The sequence below is a fragment of the Asterias amurensis genome, chromosome 8, assembly GCF_032118995.1.
Source record: "Asterias amurensis chromosome 8, ASM3211899v1".
NCBI lineage: Eukaryota > Metazoa > Echinodermata > Asteroidea > Forcipulatida > Asteriidae > Asterias > Asterias amurensis.
This window is the reverse complement of record NC_092655.1, coordinates 23,040,966-23,057,218: the sequence shown is the minus strand read 5'-3', so window position 1 is coordinate 23,057,218 and position 16,253 is coordinate 23,040,966. Positions and strand designations below refer to the sequence as shown.

The window sequence follows — 16,253 nt, the reverse complement described above, 5'->3', positions numbered from 1 at the left end:
CAGGATCCAAGATTTGACCAAATGAGATTGCAAAATGCCTATGGAATGTTCTGACCATTAAACCTAGACCAATCTAAATCCATCATAATAATCAAACAACTTGTGTTTCATTTATATCATCAGACCCAGACTAAGGTTACCATCCAAAATACCGTTTAACATGTACCATCTGTAACTGGTATCCTGCTCCTTTCTGCTTAGCAGACCATAGTCAGTGCTTAAGCAGCTCTATGAAATCGAACGTCCGGCTTGTGAAATACCTAACCTTTTTTACAGCAATGAAAACAAAATTCATCTGTTGGGTGTGTTATAAAATAAGTTAGTATTCCTCGTAATTCTTGACTATTTTATCTTTCTTTGAAATCACTACAATAGGACTACCTTGATCTAGAGGCTCTTGGCGATGCACCAGTCACGACCTTTGTAGAGACAGAGTTTGACTCGGGTAACTCAAGTCAGCATAGCAGACATAGCAGTGAGTCTACCGTTTGAATGAAGACGCCCACCAAGAAAAAGGTCTCCAAAACACGAAGATGAAACCTCTGCCTTCATTGACTCCCAAAGAGCGTTTCAAACAAAAAAAGAGGAGGACTTGTATTCTTTCACAATTTCATTGGATCGCTCAAGCTTCAAGGATTCATCTGAGCTATAAATGTTTGGATCATCGGCTAAGTCCCTCCAGCTATAACTCTTAGAGAGAACAATTGGACTTCGCTTTTTGGAATGCCTGCTCCTTTAAACTGTTGGACACTGTTTGAAAGTGATATTGAAACAGCAGACATCTCTAGATTATCACGCATTGCGTTGAATAAGGATTTTGATCGCAATGACTTATTTATGGGGACTCTGATAAAAAAGAGTGAATGACAAAGCCTGGTCTTTATCTCCAAGAAAGAGGACTTCATGGAGTTGGAGAAACATACCGCCTAGCCCAGGCTATGTTTTATTTTTCTTTCATGCTCTATATGGACTTATTAACAGTAGTTATAGCCTTGCTGATAAAGTGGATCTTGGAAATGCCTAGCTGGGAAAAGGAAACCAAACTTTGACTGGGAGTGCCGGCAATTTCTCAGTTTTGACTGTTTCAATTAACCCAAGTGTTTCGTCAATTTCAAGTTCCTGAAGGGACCACAGACAACGTTGTATTCAGTGAATTGAGATTCACCCATTTCAGTAAAGTTTTCTTATTCTATAATCAACGTGTGTATTTAAAAAAAAAAAAAAAATACAATTTTGTATATATCTTAGTAAACAAATCCGCCCACTTTATCAAGGCAAAAGTGTTACCAAGGAAACTGAAAAAGCTTTGGGAAAACAAGCAGTACTTATAACCATTCAGTACCTACTAATGATCAGTAGAGTGTATCATATACACACAAGGAAATGATTCATTGGTGTTTTAAAAAACATGTAAATTTTAAAGGTTTTTATATGAATGTTGTTTGAGGATGCTGATGATTTTTAATATGGAGCTAATCTGACGATACATTCTGACTTGTTGCAGAAGTTTGGTTTGTCTTTGAAGTTGCTTAATTTGTAAATAGACAAAAGCACAGAGCCTCAAGTCTCAAGATGTCTCAATCACAATAGAACACTTGACAATGGTTCTATGACATTAGAAGTAAATTGTTTTTCATATCAATTTTTCATCACAGTGCCTATTAGGATTTTAGACGGTAGAAGAATACCACAGAAACTATATATATTTTTTTGAGAAGTCTAGTGGTGCAAAAGTGCACATCACTTTAGTTTGTAGGGAGATGTTTATTGGGGGGGGGGGGGCAGAAAGTAAATTATTTCAGTTGATTATTTTTTTAAACAAGATGCCTTGATTATGTGTTGGGATGCCTCATATCAGAATTATATCAATTATGTATTTATAACTTTCAAATTGTCCATAAAAGTATCTTGTTTGAATTCTGTGCCTTTCAGAGTTTGCCAGATATCTGGCAGCGCAGTATTGGATACTTCCAACTTCAAAACCTAACCAGCTTGAAAGTTTGGCTGTCTGATGTCTGGTACAAATAATGGTTGGGGGAATCGAAATAACAAGCAATCGGTTTTTTGTGTTTTTTCACTGGTAACCACATACTATTGTAACAGTGAAACTTTCTTGCAGCATTTGATTTGAACGGAATTGTACCAGTTTTATGGGCCAAGTATCCGTTCATACTAATGTTTCTATTAGTCGCACACCAGAGCCCAACTTTAAGCAGAAAGTACTGCCCAACAATTGCTTGCTAAGCAGAAATGTGCAGGATATCAGTCACAAATTGCACATGTGACATGGTGGTTTGTCTGGTAACATTTTTCTGGTAAGCATAATTTTGTTGTGCTTAGCTACCTTTTGAGATTAAGCAATTCATGAAATTGGGTTCTGATGTTTTTCGGCGGAATTACTTTCACAACGGATGAAGTTACTCTGAAGTTCGTTCATCCAAGCTTTTCATTCATATCATGGGCCATAAGTACTGAGTTATGCTGCACATTTGTAAGTAGGAGTTGTTAAGAAGTGAGTTTTGTATTTGGAAGAGTCGTTTAAAGTTGAAAGACGTTTTGGTGTTTCTGCAGCCTGAGTATTCACTTGTACAAATCAGCTAAGCATATTTGAGACCTTTTTATTTAAAGTCGGCAGTGGTATTGTTTCTTTTTTTATATAACTGACATTTTTAAAGTGTTCTTAAGCCGCTTTCGCATCACTGTACAGTTTTTCATTGTTAGGTGCAACAGAATCGTTATGGCTGACGTAATCTTAAACAGTGAGCAACGTTTTTAATGCATGTGATTAACTTAAAATTCAAAGGTTACTGTGTTTTTAAACAAAATCTATAAATACTTGTGCGCGTAGTGATGCATTAATTAAGCCGACTGATGTACACAATTCAGTTTACTTGAGAAAAAAAATCAGGGCAAATAATCAAGTTCATGATGGACACCTAGCCTTTGTTGTTAAGTTTTTGGAAACCTGATCACCAGGAACAGGCCATTACATGCCGGAACATTTCTAGAGTCTTGGTACCCAAATCTACTATGAAGCATTATGTTACAGACAGTTGAAGTCATTGACTGTATGACTGTGTGACTTTTAAAATTGTCACGAACTGCACAATTCCTAATAAAACATCAAAGAACATCCCCGTACACTTAATTTGTGAAACATTTAGGACCTTCTTGAGAGATGAGACCTTGTGTCGTGACTGGAGTGACTTTATACAAGTTGAATTTAATTCCGTTAATTTAGCTTGAAATCTAGTTTCCACCTGGTATTAAAAAAAGGCATAAATCATGACACAATTTCAAACAGACAATTCAGTCAAACTTTTGCAACACAAGTATTTGATCAACCCGCAAACTGATTATCTGTTATTTATACAAAGCGCTGTGGGTAAAGGGTCTATAAAAGTGCCATCAAGGACACTCGAGATAGTATAGAACATGTAATTGGGTTGTTTGTATTTGATAGTTATTACTAGATGGGGCCTTAATTGTCATCCATTTAAAATTAAAGAAGTAACTAAAAAGAGTCTTGTATATGTAGTTAAGTACAACTCAGCGATATGTATTCAAGGTGTTTACATAAATTGCATTTTATCTATTTGTGTACATAAAATAAATAGGTGGGGAGCCTTTTTACAATATTTTCCATTTTAAAAAGGTGCTTAATATTGCTAGCAAATTATGTGCTTGAATTTTGTTTTCATTGCTGTAAAAAAAAAAAAAAAGGGAGGAATTTCACAAGCCTTGAGCTCGATTTCATAGAGCTGCTTAAGCACTGAATATGGCTTAATTATTTTCTGCTAAGCAGAAAGGAAGATGCCAGTCACAGATGGTACATGTCAAATGGTATTTTGGCTGGTAACCTTTGTCTGGCTCTGGTAAGCATAATTGTTTTATGATTAACTAGTTTTTGTGCTTAAGCAGACTCTATTAAATTTAGCCCTGGTTTGACCGCCTCAGCAGTAGGCCTTCTATACTATTTTTTTCCAAATGATAGTTAAGATGGATTCCCATGACGGGATAGATCTTCATTTTGATAAATAAAAAACAAAGGTGTTTTTTTTTCAAGTAAGAGCTTTCACTAAAAAAATAATGGCAGAAAGGGAAGCTTACATCAAATCAAAAAATAGACAAATAAGGTTTTCTGAGATGTAAGTGGGGCAGTATTTAAATTGGTGACTGGGGTTCATTCGTAAAAAGAACACGATTTGCAGCGAAGGGCGAGTGATTGCATGGTAGGCATCCAATCTAGTAGCGTTTGCGGATACACCATTTTTGTAAAACTCTCTCGCTTTGAGTTACATTGGTTCTGAAAAGAACCAAGAGTTTGTTAATAGGTTCTACTCAGAACCACCAAACTCAGAGAGTTTTAAGTACCGGTGTCTCCACAAACCTTTCTAGAAACCTCAAGATGCTATGAACAACGCAGCCACCAAATTCAGACACAGTCTTAAACACAAGTCATAGCGCTACTCTCATAAATGTATAAGAGTGAAAATTTCACTCTCTTGTCCGAGTGGTGTCAGTTTCACTCTTTTGAGACGGAAAGTCAATCTGTGTCATTCTTTCTGAGTGAAATTATAACGAACTTCACTCTACATTGAGTTGAAAGTACCGGTCTTTCACTAAAAAAAGAGAGTTGTCCGACATATGGCTCTTTGCAAGAGTGGTATGGCAGGCAAAACAAGTGGGTTTTTGTTCACTCTTTTTACATTAAGAGAGTAAGGCAGAGCCTCACCCTAAACATCAAGTTTATTAGATGACCATGAGTAGCACAGCTCCTTCACATGTACATACATATATATATATTAAGATAAAGGTAGAGTGTAGAGAGTGGTAGATTCTAGACTTAAATGTACATGTAGACAGAAACTCTAATTCTCCTTATAATCCTCCGATCAGTGTATAATGTAAAATAAGTGTATTTAATTTAGTGAAAACGTAAGGAGAATTTAAAACCGTTATCAGGTAATGTGAGGTTTTTAGTTGCTTTGTTTAGAGGTCTCTGATTTAAGAATTAAAACTTAATGTTTTCTATGAAAATATCCAAACACCTTGAAGGCAATTAGTAAGATTCTCCCATATTCCAAGAAAGACAAACTACAAGTTGTTTTCATTTGGCTTTATATATTTTTTCTTGCCATACCAAATTTTCTACTTTTTGACCAAATTTGTATCCTAGTCAAAAATATCTTTGATAAAGTAAACGCGGACCACCTTTTGCTAATGTTTATTTTAAATAGTATAAAGGAATTAAGAAACGCAACAAAAGAAAACACTGGTAAGTTCATCAAACTTAACAAAGTTGACCCCCTTCTGTTCAGATCTTGGAAAATAGAAAATAAAGAAAATGCTTCACGCCAAAAACAAGGCTTTTTCTGCCAAAGCTGGGTAAATTGGACTAGAGCAAGGGCTTTCAATTAGAACCTAATTTGGACTGATAATGTAAGTACTACTGAACATATACATGTATCCAAATATTGTTTCTCAACATTGGGCCCTTATGTTCGTGTGGGCGTCCCAATGTTTTACTAAGAGTTAGACCATGCAATAAAAACCAATAGAAAACCCAGACTTATATCAGTTATGTAAATTAGATTTGAAGCATTTAATATCAATGGTGCCTATTAGTAGGTGTAGTATCAGTGTGAATTCAACCCCTACCTTCTCCGACCATAAAATAAAAGTCTTTCATTTGTGGTTGTTTTTTTTTATTCATCACCTGGAAATATCATAATATTCTTTGCAACAATCCCTTTCACTATTTGTGGTAGGTCTACTTAAGCAAATGGATTTTTTACAGATGCCTAATTCAAAAGCTCGATAACAATGTTTTTTAATTTGTTTATTTTAGCTTTGGCAAAAAGTGACATCATTGCTCACTAGGCTGTGTTTTTTCTCGGTGCCTTAAGTTGACAAGAAACTTGTCTTTTGAGTAAGTCATTAAAATATTGTTATTCAACCATTTTGTGTTCTTCACTTTAAGTATCAATTTGTTTGCTCGTTTAAGTTTATAGACATGTTTCTACCCAATGTTTCTACTAAAAAAGATCTGCTTTTTTTAAAAACAAAAATGATCATTGTAATTTTACTTTGAAGAATTTTGTGAAATTGTCAGTAATTGAACGAGTCTCGTACCATTCTCAATGAATCAGGAAAACAGTTTTTTGTTTCTCTTCAACTATCAATTAAGTTAATATGACTTTTCTGTAATGTTTTTGGATGCAAATTTGTATGAAGGTGCTTTACAACTTATCTGTTCGGTATTTGTAAAAGGTGCACCACATTAATTTGTTATTCATGAAACGTTTTACTTAATTCAATAAATATTGTACATGTGATTAAAAAATTTCCCCAAATATCTTTAAATGAATTTAATTTTGGAGGGGCTTAAATACAAATCGTGATCTGAATTTTGGTATCTTTTCCTCAAAAGGTTAAAGTTTGAATGTTGCATATTTTTGCAAATCTTAGCTTTGTTTGTTCTGTGGCATACCTCCTTATGCAATTTTATTTTTCAGTTGTGTATATTAATAAATAAATTCAACCGCTTTTAACCGAGAGTTTTGATACTGATGCAAGTTTTGTTTTGTCTTCTGACACCGTTTCCTTGTTTGTAGTAATAGATGGATTGTACATAACGTCATCAACCGCCCTATTTGATGATAATAATGAGAAAATGCTGGACTTGGCCCTTGTGATTTTTTCCTTAAATTTTACAACAATGCCGACTACCACATTTGATTTTTTTCACTTTTTTGCCTTAATTTGTTTTTTAAAATGCTGGACTTCCTCTCCCTTTTTTTAAATTTCCCTGTTTCTGTTCATACCCACCTGCTACTTATGTTTACATATTTGTCTGCTTGAAGAACATCTGTGGTATTGAGCAACACATGCATGCATTTTTACACAATGTGCATTGTTACAAATGCAACGGTCATTATGTAGTATTTGTTCGTGGGCACAAGGATTCTTGTACTTGCCTACTGCAGTGGGTGATGTTAAAGCCTTTATAAAACAGGGTATGCTTTTGCTGGGTAACATCACTGACTCTGCCTACTTGGGCTCTTCCTAACTTTCCACTGATGGGTGTCACCACTTCAGCCTTAGCCCCACCACTGTCCAGTCAGTTCATTGGTGTATCAGCCTTGCCCACCTTGTTGAGCTGTAATTTGCTCTCTTTTAACATCGGTATCATCATGGCGACTGTGAGAGCCAGTTACAGCCAAGCAGAGACAGTGAGACAACACTGTGCTCTTTCTCCTTCAAGTTGACGGCTTGAACCACCTCGTTTTTACTCTTCCTATGATTGCCTAAAACTTGTGTCCGGTGTTGAGGCTCATCCTAAATGGCCTAAAACCCACGCCAGGTTTTGAGGCTCTCCCAAATCATCAAATTTCCGGTATTTTAGTGTATTCTGTTTAAATTAATTTTATAATAATGTTGAGTTGTTTGAATTATGTTGTTTGCTCGTAAACATTCTGGACTTAGACTACCCCTTGTGATTTTTCACTTGTTGGTCTAAATTTGATAAAAATGCTGGACTTACCCCTTTGTGATTTTTCCACTTTTTGGCCTAAAATTGATAAAAATGTTGGACTTACCCCTTGTGAATTTTTCACCGTTTGGCCTAAATTTGACAAAATTGCTGGTCTTACCTGGTGTGATTTTATTTCTTCTTCGCCTAAATTTGATAATGCTGGACTTATACCCTTGTGAATTTTTCTTCTATTGGCAAAAATTTGAAAAAAATGCTGGACTCACATTTTTCCATTTTTTGGCCTAAATTTTACAAAATTGCTGGACTTTCCTGTGTGATTTTATAACTTTTTGGCCTAAATTTGATAAAAATGCTGGACTTACCCCTTGTAATTTTTCCACTTTTTGGCCTAAATTTGACAAAATTGCTGGACTTACCTCTTGTGAATTTTTCATCTTTTGACCAAAATTTTACAAAATTGCTGGTCTTACCCAGTGTGAATTTCTTACTTTTTGGGTAAAATTTGATAAAACTTCTGGATTTACCCACTGTGATTGTTTCACTTTTTTGGCCTTAATTTGCCCTTTGTGATTTTTGTAAATTTTTTGGCCTAAATTTGATAAAAATGCTGCATTTACCTCTTGTGAGTTTTTGAGTTTTTGGCCTAAATTTGATAAAAATTCTGGACTTACCCCCTTCTGATTGTTTCACTTTTTGGTCTAAATATGAAAAAAATGCTGGACTTACCCCTTGTGATTTTTTTCACTTTTTGCCCTAAATTTTACAAAATGCTGGACTTACCCCTTTTGGGTTTTTTTGCCAAAATTTTACAAAATTTCTGGTCATACCCTGTTTTTATTACTTTTTGGCCTAAAAATAATTTGATAAAAATGCTGGACTTACCCCTTGTGATTTGTTCACTTTTAGACCTAATCTTGATAACTGGACTCCCGTGTGATTTGTTCACTTTTGGCCTAAATTTGACAAAATTGCTGGACTTACCCTGTTTTAATTTTTTCGCTTTTTTGCCTAAATTTGCTAATAATGCTGGACTTATTTACCCCTTGTGATTTTTTCGCTATTATTTGGCTTAAATGTGACAAAATTGCTGGACTTACCCCTTGTGATTTTCCCATTTTTTTTTGCCTAAATTTGATAAAAATGTTGGACTTACCCCTTGTGATTTTTTCACTTTTTGGCCTAAATTTGATAAAAATGCTGGACTCTCCCCTTGTGATTTTTTCATTTTGGGGGGCTAAATTTGATAAAAATGCTGTGATTTTTTACACTTTTTGGCCTAAATTTGATAAAAATGTTGGACTTACCCCTTGTGATTTTTTTTTCATGTTTTTGGCACAAATGTTACAAAATTGTTGCACTTACTACCCCTTGTGATTTTTTACACTTTTTGGCCAAAATGTGATAAAAATGCTGGACTTACTTACCCCTTGTGATTTTTTAACTTTTTGGCCTAAATTTGATAAAAATGTTTGACTTACCCCCTTGTCATTTTTTTCACTTGTTGGCCTCATTTCAATAAAAATGCTGGACTTACGTTGGCCTAAATGTGACAAAATACTAGCCTTGTTATTATTTCGCCATTTGGCCTAAATTTGATAAAAATGCTGGACTTACCCCTTGTGATTTTTTCGCCATTTGGCCTAAATTTGATAAATATGCTGGACTTACCCTGTGTAATTTTTAATTTTTTTTTGCCTAAATTTGATAAAAATTATGGACTTACTTACCCCTTGTGATTTTTCACTTTTTGGCCTAATTTTATAAAAATGATGGACTTGCCCCTTGTTATTATTTCGCGTTTTGGCCCGAATTTGATAAAAATGCTGGACTTACCCCTAGTGATTTTTTTGCTTTTTGGCCTACATTTGATAAAAATGCTGGACTTACCCCTTGTGAGTTTTTTTAATTTCTTGGGCTAAATTTGATAGCAATGCTGGACTTTCCACTTGTGATTTTTCGCTTTTTGGCCCAAGTTTAATAAAAATGCTGGAGTTTACCCCTTGTAATTTTTTTCACTTTTTGGCCTAAATTTGATAACTGGTCTCCCTTGTGATTTTGGCCTAAATTTGATAACTGGTCTCCCTTGTGATTTTGGCCTAAATTTGATAACTGGTCTCCCTTGTGATTTTGGCCTAAATTTGATAACTGGTCTCCCTTGTGATTTTGGCCTAAGTTTGATGGAAATGCTGGACTTACCCCTTCTGATTAATTCCCTTTTTTGCCTAAATTTGATTAAAGGCTTTGCTCGAAAATTGATAAAAATCACAAGGTATTTTTATCAAATTAGGCTTTAAAAAAAAAGAGAATCACAAGAGGGTCCAGCAATTCATAATGATAGTTTTTATTGATTAAAAAGGAACTCAGTAAAGAAACATCTTGAAAGAGTCTTTGACCATACATGGAGTGGCTTTTTAGAATCTTACACTCTGGAGTGCGTTTTGGCGACCCCAACCAAAAACTGTTTCGGTTGTTGGTCGTTGGTTCTGCTGTTCAGACTGAACGATAACCGAGTTGTGAGCTTGTTAACCGTTTTGATTATGACGTCAGAAACAATTATTGGTTACAGCCGCCAAAACGCACCCCTGTCTAAGGTTTATCAAAACAAATACACAGACACACACAGATCTTGACCCCAATGAGGTCAACTGGCCCAATAAATAACAACATCACTCACAGTTTTGAAGTTTGACACATTTCTTTTTTTCTGTATTCACATTTACGGAAAATTCAACAGCTATATACAATAGAAGAATGTACAAAAAATGCCATTATGTGACGTGAAAAAGCAGCTTGTTAAATATAAACTATAAATCCCTGACACATCTCTCTGAATACACGACTGTATTTGCACACTGGCTAACATTAATGCCATTTACGCAAACCCTAAAAGTATTTCAAAATGTTGTCAACTGTTTTTATGGTTTTGTGTTTCTCAGGGGTAGGGAAATGCTGGCCTGGAATTCATATTTAAGAGGGCAAGGCCATTTTCATTTTGTGAAGGGCACTTCCATTGGGAAATCGTAAAGCCAATGTGAAACTTCTGAAGGGGCACCGAGGCCAAGACATGGGGCAACAGAGGTCAAAGCATTGGTGGCCTGTACTGTATGTAATTCCCAGTTTAGAAATGGCACCCCACAAACACTTTATGTTGACTGTTTTACTGATTAGATGCTTTAAATGATAAGAATCTTGTTCACATGATTTTGTACGAATTCAGCTTAAATTTTCACACACATAAATTTCTGAAAATAAATTGTTGTTCACAGTCGGCATGACCAGGGATCAATTTCACAAAGAGTTAGGACTAGTCTTAAGAGATTAAAAACTTAAGGCTTGTCCTTTTAGGATAGGACGAGTCTCATCCTAACTCAAGATAACACTAGTCTTAACTCTTTGTGAAATCAACCCCAGACCAAAAGCTGCAGAAGTGGCAAATTTTCATTCAAATGTGTGGTTAGAGTGCGACTTCTAGGAAAGAATAATTAAATAAGAATAGACATTGTTACCTTGTTAACAAAAAGAGTAGTAACCTGGTACGATCCAGTGCATTTTCAAGTAGGCAAGAAACTACACAGGTTGTATAAGAAATGTTTCGATTTGCATCACTGAATCCTGGTTCATACTTCCTGCGAATTTTGACGTCACATTGCTGTTTTCGCAGCAAAGGTTTGGCAGGAGTTGAACAGAGCTCAACGGTTGCGAATTATCTGTTGCGAATTATCTGTTGCGAATCTGTGACATCATAAGTATGAACTGGGCTTTACATCAGATCAAGAATTGTGATGAATAACAGCTCTGTGGCTTCTTTGTAAACATGTGATGTCTCGGGTCACATGGCCAAAAGTTTTCAATGCAATAAAAGATGACAAATGCCTAGAACAATCGCAGTTATTAAAAATAGACTAGGCCTACTCTTTGGTTTCACATTGCTTAGTTCAAAACAATCTTGGGCTGAACTCCTCGAATAGAGCTGTCATGTTACCAGTCAGTTTCACTCATCTCTCAAGACAGTTAAAGGCACTGGACACCTTTGGTTATTGTCAGAGATCAGGTCTGACTTGGTGTTTTCCAACATAAAATAACAAACCTGTGAAAATTTGAACTCAATTGGTTGTCGAAGTTGCGAGAGAAAAATTAAAAGAAAAACACACTTGTTTATGTTGCACAAATTTGTGTGCTTTCAGATGCATAACAAAAGGCTTCAGGCCTGAAGTCTTTCATTATTTGAGTGAGATACCCCTTTCTCAAAAACTACGTTACTTCAGAGGGAGCCATTTTTCACAATGATTTATACTATCAACAGCTCTCCACCACTCATTACCAAGTAAATGTTTAAGTCTACAATTATTTTGAGCCATTACCAATAGTGCCCAGTGCCTTTAAAGACACTGGACACTATTGGTAATTGTCAAAGACTAGTCTTATTACTTGCTGTATCTCAACATTTGCATAAAATAACAAACCTGTGAAAATTTAAGCTCAGTCGGTCGTTGAAGTTGCGAAATATTAATGAAAAAAAAAAAAACACCCTTGTCGTACCATGTGTGCTTTCAGATGCTTGATTTTGAGACCTCAAATTCTAAATCTGAGGTCTCAAAATCAAATTCGTGGAAAATTACTTCTTTCTTGAAAACTAAGTCACTTCAGAGGGAGCCGTTTCTCACAATGTTTTATACTATCAACTTCTCTCTAGTGCTCACTACCAAGTAAATGTTTAAGCTTACAATTATTTTGAGCCATTATCAATAGTGCCCAGTGCCTTGAAGTAAAACAAATCTGGCAATCAAATATCATCCAGGCAAGTGTAACTGAAAAATCAGTCGGAGAAAAAAACAATTTATATCAAATACCCTCAAGTATAACATTGTTTTGGATCTACTAAGCTCTCCATTACAAATTGGGTACTGCAGGAGCAACTAAAACAAAAACCAACCACAACGCAACTGTTTTAACCAAAAAACTGAACATACCTTAAATATCTAATACTGAAATGTCTATACATAAGAGAAACATGTAAAAAGAGGGTTTACTTAAATATTTCATAGTGGTGACACAATTTACAAAATAATTAAATAACAACTTTTGGCAGTGATTTGTAACTTTGGTTGGAGAAAAACTGTTAAAAAACAACAGGTGAACTTTGAAACAATAAAAATAACAGCATTTTAAAACAACAAAAACAATTTTACAACATGACTTTTTTGTCAGGGTACTGTCTTTAGTTTGAAAGGCACAATATCAACCCAATTACATGGGCCGTATTTTATAGAGCTGCTTAAGCACAAAAAGCAGCTAAGCACAAGAAAATGATGCTTACCAGAACAAGGTTACCAGCCAAACTACCATGTCACATGTACAATATGTGACTGGTATTCTACTCATTTCACCTTAGCAGAATGTGCTAAGCAATCTTTTCTCATTAAGCAGCTCTATGAAATTGGGCCCTTATGTCAATCACCAGCACTAAATCCCTAAACCTCGTTTGTGCCATTTTGTGAATGCAGATTCCCCCATGTTGTCGTGCAGTGTGCATTTTAGCAGGGCGTACTATTATAAGGTATACCACTATGGTCAATTGGTTGGTCATTAATTTACTGTCCCAATGCTTAAATCCAAACTTAAATTGTTGAAAATCCCTCTTGTGAGAAGTGGTGGTTCTTCAAAGAACTAGAATTCAGAAACATTCTTCTTGACGTTGCGAACAGCTCATCTTCAGTAGAATGCAATCGCTAAGATGAGCAAAGTACACAGTTTAAATAATAATAATAATAATATCTCTTGTATAAGTCTTGTATAGTGCACCTATCTACCAATCAAGGTACTCAAGGCACTCAAATGTTGAGACTTTTCTTATTTCTGGTTCTTCTCAGATCCACCATTTCTGAAAAGAGAAGTATCTTAAGATACAGAATGCTTAAGATCTCACACCAAATCATAGGCGTCTGATCGTTTTGTTTTACTATTTCCAAAAGGTGCCTGTAGTTGGCATGCTTCCCATAAAAAAATGGGCGACATAAAGTGGTTTAGGTCTGTGCAGAAAACTGGGGGTCGAGAGAGGGTTTTTGATAATTTATCAATCAATACCAGATAATAATGTAACATTCTTCATCTTTTAACCCACAGAGTCAGGTGCAAAACTATTCAACAGGCAGACTCTAATCTAAGCTTCACCATGGTGCAGCACAGGCTTAAAGGCAGTGGACACCTTTGGTAATTGTCAAAGACCAGTATTCTCACTTGGTGTATCCCATTATATGCATAAAATAACAAACCTGTCAAAATTTTGGTTCAATTGGTCATCGAAGTTGCAAGAGATGAAAGAAAAACAGCCTTGTTGCATTACTTGCTTTGCTTTCAGATGCCCAGCAAAACTTCAGGTCTGATGTCTTTTCAAATTTGAGTGAGAAATGACCCCTTTCTCAAAAGATATGTTACTTCAGAGGGAGCCGTTTCTCACAATGTTTTATACTATCAACAGCTCTCCATTGCTCGTTATCAAGTTAGTAAGTTTTTATTTTAACAATTTTGTTGAGTAATTACCAAAGATGTCCAGTGCCTTAAAACAAGAAATACATACAGTCGGGGTTAGCCTTCTTTAAATAAAAAAAAGTACTGTATAACCTTCAGTGAAGAATAATTCATCATTAACATTTCTTAACGCTCCGATGGTCTTAACCAGCATCTATATAAAATAAGTACTTTATATAATAACAATAGTATCTGCAGCTGTACAAACATGGCTTTAGGTACACTATATACAAATATGGCATTGTGGTTGAGGCACTATATAGGATACCAAGAAGCGATACAGGGGAGGGGAGACCCACTGTCCTATTCAATAGCCAACACCAAAGAGCAAAGTTGCTAAGCATGGACTCAAAGTTGCTAAGCATGAACTGTCCTATTCCATTGTCAACCCATAGAGCAAAGTTGATAAGCATGGACTGTCTTATTCCATAGTCAACTCCTTAGAGCAAAGTTGCTGAGCATGGACTGTCTTATTCCATAGTCAACCCATAGAGCAAAGTTGCTAAGCATGGACTGTCCTATTCCATAGTCAACTCCATAGAGCGAAGTTGCTAAGCATATAGACTGTCTTATAAACCTTTTTGAGATATGGTGGTCAGAATACTGTTACATTGCCCAATGGGAGAGGCCCAAGTGTGTTATTTTGTCCAAAAATAGTTCTGCTTTCCGTTCAGAAAGTTGATATGTCAAATTTCCCCCAGCTTACCGTCTCTGTGAAATGAGGGCTGGTATTTTATATTTCAAAGCGGTTAATGTATGGGCAAATTACAGAGAGTCGGGAAAAAAAGTGACTAAAACGCCACTACTAAAAATCTTCTTTTTCTGACGAAACCCAAAGCCACTGTATGGTTTGATGTTGAAATGACAATGAAACCATTAAGAGCCCAAGAGGAAATCCTGGAATAAACTTTTTCACTAGGAAAGTGATGAGAGTGTATTTTATATTTTGGTAAGAGTCCCTCTTTCTCTAACAGAAACGACTGTAAATCTTGCCGATTCCAGCCATTCTTTTGAGATATGTTCACATAATATTTAACATAAATAGTAGGATAAGCTTTTGGTTCCTCTGTCCAAAAAAACCCCCAAAACAACAACAACCGAGATGCCATTTAGTATATGCTTTAATTTCATTAGTATATACACATTTTTTATATATTTATATATATATAAATCTATACAAGAAGTCCCTTAGAAATGCTAGCAATGATGCACCACATGGTGCTGATGTACATGTTTATGCATGTGTAGTTTACTACTCGACAGGCTACCGCTGCTGTTTAAGGTGTCCGAGTAACTCCCACCACTAATTCCCAAGTCTGGGTATCTGTTAATAGCTGCCTCTCTACTCGGCGGATGGTACGAGAGAACCCCCGCCAGGCTTGGAGGTGGAGACGTCAGAGGTACACTCTGCTCACAGTCTGATTGTGTAGGAAGTGTCGGAGTGTTCCGCTTGTGCTCCCCTTTAGCAGCGAGGTGATTGGAGGGTTGGATGATTGGGGGCGGGCTGGAGTAACCCTGTAAGTTTTTGTTGCGGTGGTAGGTGCAGACCGCTGCCCCAACACAGAAGAGGATTGCACACGCCAGGGGGATGGTGATGAGAAGAGCCTTCTTTGTAGAGTCCAAACCCGCTGAATTCTGAACGGCCACTAAAGTCTGGTCAACATCATTGTTTGTCAGCTCGCTGTCTGGGGTGTTTTTCCTTCGTCCACTTGGATCTGAAGAACAAAATTAGAGTATTTGTTAGTCTAAAACTGTTTATTGCAAATGGGAGCTGGTGTATCGAATAACATTTGCAATTAAGTGTTCATTGATAAGCTCTTTACTGATAACCGTCATTCGATCCATTTGGATTTGGATATATATTCTCATCGCTCTCCAAAGCCAAACGAGAAGAGAGAAGAAAATGAAGAAATTTCGATTTAGAAGTGGGACAAAACCCCAGAGAATCATTCCAGGTAAAACCCATGGAGTCAAGTAGGGACTGAAAACCCTGATTCACACAATAATAATAATTTGGGTGGCTAATCATCCTTACTTGCAGCTAAGAGCTGAATTGCGATGGAACGCGGCTACAACGTGTTCGAGAAGAAGGCATGCAAGTGCGCCTTTGGCTGCCAGCCACATCAACCCATTATGACCACGGAGCACAGCCAAAGATCGAAAGTGTTTGATTTTTCTCGAGGGAGGAAAACAGGATGGTCTGGCAAACCCTCGTGGCACAACAGAG

General features: G+C 36.2%; 2 protein-coding genes across 5 annotated transcripts in view; one reads left to right on the top strand and one right to left on the bottom strand.

Moving 5' to 3' along the window:
* The window catches only part of LOC139941110 (fibroblast growth factor receptor-like), an 81,230-nt gene extending 74,672 nt beyond the window's left edge, over positions 1 to 6,558 (top strand). For all 4 annotated transcript variants that reach the window (XM_071937543.1, XM_071937542.1, XM_071937545.1 and 1 more), the window contains one exon: positions 376 to 6,558. In XM_071937543.1, coding sequence (XP_071793644.1) covers positions 376 to 492 — 117 coding nt within the window. In that variant the 3' untranslated portion in view covers positions 493 to 6,558. The remainder of the gene's footprint in view (positions 1 to 375) is intronic.
* Positions 6,559 to 10,174: 3,616 nt separating this feature from the next.
* The window catches only part of LOC139940736 (fibroblast growth factor receptor-like 1), a 48,390-nt gene continuing 42,311 nt past the window's right edge, over positions 10,175 to 16,253 (bottom strand). The window contains exon 7 of the mRNA XM_071937104.1: positions 10,175 to 15,741. Coding sequence (XP_071793205.1) covers positions 15,224 to 15,741 — 518 coding nt within the window. The 3' untranslated portion in view covers positions 10,175 to 15,223. The remainder of the gene's footprint in view (positions 15,742 to 16,253) is intronic.